Source organism: Myotis davidii, unplaced genomic scaffold (genome assembly GCF_000327345.1).
Source record: "Myotis davidii unplaced genomic scaffold, ASM32734v1 scaffold378, whole genome shotgun sequence".
NCBI lineage: Eukaryota > Metazoa > Chordata > Mammalia > Chiroptera > Vespertilionidae > Myotis > Myotis davidii.
Window position 1 is genome coordinate 717,639 of NW_006290631.1, and position 5,399 is coordinate 723,037.

The following is a 5,399-nucleotide window of genomic DNA, read 5'->3' on the forward strand; positions in this document are numbered from 1 at the left end:
GGACATCACCACTTTGGTAAATTCAAATTATTTTCTAATAATTTGTTCTTGTTTAGCATCTCTTCTTTTAGCATCTGTCAACTTCAGTGACCATTTCATCTTGTCCCCAGTATGCCTCAGAAACCTAGATTATCCAGTTCAACCCCCTCCTTGACACACCCTGCCTAACCTCATCCACCCATGGGCCATGCTCCAGATCGCTCTGTTCTCCTTCTAAGACTGACTTGGGCTCTTGGGTCAGGTGAATGGAAGCATTTGTTATTTACTTATTTTTTTTTGAAGCGTTTGTATTTTGATGAGAGTTGTTGTGGTAGATCCTGAAGATAGTCCTAGATTATTGTACAATTAGAAGTGGAGTTGCTTTTCAATGCACAGGGAGCAATTCCTGTGCTACTAATGCTATTTAAACCTTGACAACAGGTGAGAAAGTATAAGAAAGTTGTCCTAGACATGCTGGTGCATGGATTGTATGATCCCATGAGTTCGGAAGTCATCCACGAGAGTCTGAAGACTCTGACCATCATCCTGGGCAAGATCCAAGGAAAAGGTTTGGGCTCCTTCTTCATAGACATCACTCTACAGACCAGGACTCTACTAGATGACGTAAGTGAGATGGCTCAGAAAAATTACAGGTCATGAAAACCAACTTGGGGCTGGAAATGTGAGGCCTGGGTATTGCTCAGGGAACAAGATCTCTATTATTCACTTATTTACTAACACATCTTTTTTAAAAATTAAATTTATTGCGGTGACATTGCTTAATAAGATTACATAGGTTTCAAGTGTACATTTCTGTATATTGCATTGTGTGCTCACCACCCAAAGTCAAATCATCTTCTGTCACCATATGTTTGTCTCCCTTTACCCTTTATTACCCCTCACCCCCCTTCCCTCTAGTCACCACTAAACTGTTTTCTGTGTCTATGAGTTTCAGTTTTATATCCCACATATGAGGGAAATCATGTGGTTTTTAGTGTTTCCTGATTGACTTATTTCACTTTGCATAATATTCTCAAGGTCCATCCATGTTGTCACAAATGGCAGTGTTTCATCCCTTCTTATGGCTGAGTAGTGTTCCATTGTATATATGTACCTATCTTCTCTGTCCAATCATCTGCCAAAGGACACTGGTTGTTTCCATATCTTGACCACCATGAATAATGCTACAATGAACTTAAGGATGTATATATCTTTGGGAATAAATGTTTTCAATTTTTGGGGGGTAGATATCTAGAAGAGGGATTACTGGGTCATATGGCAACTCTATTCTTAACTTTTTTGAGGAACCTCCATACTGTTTTCCATAGTGGCTGTACCACTGTACATACCCACCAATGGTGAATGAGGGGTTCTTTTACTCCACACCCTCCCCAGCACTTGTTATTACTTGTCTTGTTGATAACAGACATTCTAATGGTTGTGAGGTGGTATCTCATTGTAGTTTTGACCTGCATTTCCCTAATAGCTAGTGGAGTTAAGCATCATCTCTCTATATAAAAGGTTAATATGTTAAGTGTCTGACCGTCTGACCGGTTGCTATGATGCGCCCTGACCACCAGGGAGCAGATGCTCAACACAGGAGCTGCTGTGATGTGCACTGGCCATTTACAGAGAAATGGCACCGTGGACCTGGCGCCAACAAAGCAACACTTGGCTCCCCCAAAGTGGGACACAGGCCCCGAAAAGAAGGAAGACATGGTGGAACTTGAAAATGACTTCAGGTTTTCTCACAGTGATCCTTATAGTCAAACACTGCTGCAGTTAAATAATTTACCCTTTGTTCTCCCTGTGTGATCTACAATAATAATCTGCTTCATGTTGATATTTACTGCTGTGTTGCTGACACTTACCTGAAAGAGAAGTTGGGCTAGAAAAAGTTTAGCGAAATCAGAAAGCAGGTCTAATTAAGCAAGTTTATCTATATATATAAAGTTCTCACTGGCGCCAATTGCACGCATGTGTTTCCATCTGTCATTGTCGATTGTGAATTTGGTTGACACTTCTATTATAGAGAAAGGGCAAATAGTGACATGAAAATATTTCTTCTAATTAATTTCCTTTCAATGTGCACAAATTCATGCACTGGGCCACTAGTTTCATATATCTGTTGGCCATTTGTATATTTTCTTGGGAGACGTGTCTGTTCATGTCCTCTGCCCATTTAAAAAAAATGATATTTAGAGAGGAAGGAAGAGAGAGAGAGAGAGAGAGAGAGAGAGAGAGAGAGAGAGAGATGTGAGAGAGAAACATTGATCAGGTGCCTCCTGTGAGAGAAACATTGATCAGTTGCCTCCCGTAAGTGTCCTGACCGGGGATCAAGCCCATAACCTAGGTCTGAGCCCTAACTGAGAATCCAACCTGCAACCTTTTGGTGTATGGGAGGATGCTCCAACCAACTGAACCACCAGGCTAGGGTGAGACCTACTTTTTAAAAATAAACCTTTTTTTTTTTAAAACTTTGAACCATGTAAATGTATTTTATCTTTAAATCAATAAGTAATGGGGAAAAAAAGTTGGGAAGCTGAGGGTAGCACTAGTGATCCCCAAGTCCAGTCCTCTTTCTTGTCTGCTGGAGAAGAGGTTCATTGAAGACTCAGGCCCTCTCCACCTCATCCCACGCCAGCCAGCCAGTGCTGCGGCCTGGATCTGACGGCCCCCCTCTAACATGCTGTGGTTTTCTGGGATGCATTTGCCTTTTCCCACTGACCTGGGTTTTGTTGTTTTGCTCACTGGGAACCCGCAGGAGAATGACAGCCTGAGATACTCGGCCTTTGTCTTGTTTGGGCAATTGCCTGCCTTTGCTGGGTGGAAATGGAAGAAATTTTTCACCAATCAAGTTAAGCAGACTCAAGATTCCCTCCTGGTCCATTTACAGGACAGAAATCCCCAGGTTGCCAAGGTAAGTCCGTGACTCTCCCATCGACCGCAAAAGATCTCCCTGCCTTTCCTACAGGGAGTCCTGACGCGCCAGGCTCTCAGCTCCTGCCAGTTCAGTTACAAACGCTTAGCAGCCCATCCACATGAATCCTGGGAAAAGTGTCTCCTCCGCGTGTAACCTCTCTGAGCAAGTGTCCTTTCCCACGTGCTCCTGCCCACTGCCCGCTCCCAGCACCCGGCAGTGCGAGATGAGTTCAGATTAATGCAGGGTGGGGCAGAGAGGCTCAGGTTTAAGCCACGGGCAGTCCCCATAATGAGACATTTATTCATGCCGGTTAGCTTTTGTCACTGCACCTAGTATAGACTTCCTACCTCTGGCTTCTCAATTCCCTGTGGAACTTGTGTTTCATTCTTAGAGAAAATGTGTCCTAACAGCATTGGATCAGCTGTGGGGCTGCTCTGGAGTGGGACAGGGCGAGTGTGTCAAAACCACTGGGAGCAAAGGGCCCCACAAAAACACTTTTCTTCTGAGAGAGGGGGGGGGGCGGGCAGGGGGGAGAAATATTAGGTGGGTTAAATTTAGGAATCCAGTACCACTTTTGATGGGACAATAACAAAGGCTGTGGTAAACCACAAAGCTATGCCCTTCCCACCAGCCCAAATGATAGACATGGTCGTTTTATAAGCATAAATCCTTTAAAGTTCAAGGTTTCACACTCCCTGGAAGTCACTTTCACACTCTCAGGGACCCCCAGACCCGACTGGGTGCCATCCTCATCCTTGGTCGGGATTATAGAATTCTCTAGTGAAGTGTAAGATTGTGTAACCACGATGCTGTAGACCTGACACTAATACAAAATAACATTGAACGTACACTGGGATTGAAAAGATAAAAAGAATTTCCCTAATATTTTGGGCAGTGAGATGGGAATCTTCTCTTTCTCAGGCTTGCAAAACCACATTCCGAGCCTGTTCTCCCTACCTGAGACAAAGAAAGGAGTGCAGCTTCCAGAGTGAGGACGATCAAAGGAACCCCAAGCTCTGCAGGCAGCTGGTGAGTGAGGGAGGGGGGCGGGGTAGGAGAGAAGCCTCCCACAGGTCCCTGCCGCCCCAGTGTTAATGCAGAAGGGGGCCGGGCACAGCAGGAGTTTGTCCCCCCTGCCCCCCCCATCAAGCATTCACATTCCAATTGTAATTGCCCCATAATGCAATGTAAGTGACAAAACGCCTGGAAGATTGTGCACAAGCTCTATTGGCAGTTCCCGTCCAGGTCATTTGATGGACAGGGGCAATGACGCCTCGGGAATCTGCAGGTCGCTTGTACCCGTGATCTGTGCCCGTGATCTGCCCTGGACGCGGCCTACTTATTCTGTAGTGGGGGAGGTTTGGTAACGCCCTCCCTCACGGGGACCTTTGCTGATCTCTTTCAGAGCCTCTACCATCCCGAGCTCCTGCAGTACTTCTACGCCAATAAGATTCTGTAACCGCAGAGCCGAGGGGAAATGCTTCCGTGTGAGCAGATTGCAGGAGGGCTGATCTCTCCCTTCTAGCTCTTCAGATGCTCCTGCTGGCCTCTTGCAATTGCGATAGAAAAGGGGGTGTTGGGAGAGCAGCTGATGGCAAAGAGAATACTGTGGTATTGTATGATGATGTCCAAAGCAACGCTGAAGGCTTTCCCATGTCCGTTTCTCCCCATGCACATGTGATGAGAAAGTCCATACTTCCTTTAATGCATTTAAAGTTTATGTTGATTCAGTGCTTATTTCTCAGCTTTTTACTTAAGTTCAAGGCTATCACATCATCTTTTTTTCTTTTTTAAAATATATTTTTATTGATTCCAGAGAGGAAAGAAGAGAGACAGAAACATTCATGATGAGAGAGAGTTGTTGATCGACGCCCCACACTGGGGACTGAGCCGCAAGCCAGGCATGTGCCCTGACTGGGAATTGAGCCGTGAGCTCCTGGTTCATAGGTTGATGCTCAACCACTGAGCAAACTGGTCAGCAGATCATCTATTTTTAATTTTATTTCAATTTCTGAGGCTCAGAAGAATAATGATTACTTTAAGTGTTTTTTAAATCTGCTATTGATGCTCTGCTATTTGCTAATGATATCTTTTCTTGGTGAAACCTACTTAAAGTTGGTCAAAGTACTGAGAAGGTGGTTTGGAGGAGTAGCTTCAGCTTCTCCTAATCTCCAACAGCCATTGCTCCAAGATCATTCCAAACAAGAACTAATCAAGGGAAAACAATCTATAAAGCATGTGTTGTAAAACCTCAGGCTGATGGCACAATAGGGAATACTAAGTAACATTTATTGAGAATGTTTATGCTAAATGCTGTGCAAGTACTATTTACTACAACAGCACTATGGGAAAGGTACTGTATCCTCATTTTATAGATAGAAAAACAAGGTGGGGGGACATTAAGTAACTTCCCCGAGATGACCCAGTGAACGATGGAGCCAGAATTCAAACGCATACGGTCTGACTTTTGGAGCCAACATTCTACCACCACGCGGCA

At 44.6% G+C, this 5,399-nt stretch overlaps 1 protein-coding gene across 1 annotated transcript in view; it reads left to right on the plus strand.

Moving 5' to 3' along the window:
• The window catches only part of MRO (maestro), a 16,678-nt gene extending 11,937 nt beyond the window's left edge, over window positions 1-4,741 (plus strand). Inside the window, exons 5-8 of the mRNA XM_006763624.2 lie at window positions 421-603; window positions 2,744-2,899; window positions 3,824-3,931; window positions 4,308-4,741. Coding sequence (XP_006763687.1) covers window positions 421-603; window positions 2,744-2,899; window positions 3,824-3,931; window positions 4,308-4,361 — 501 coding nt within the window. The 3' untranslated portion in view covers window positions 4,362-4,741. The remainder of the gene's footprint in view (window positions 1-420; window positions 604-2,743; window positions 2,900-3,823; window positions 3,932-4,307) is intronic.
• Window positions 4,742-5,399: the final 658 nt, after the last annotated feature.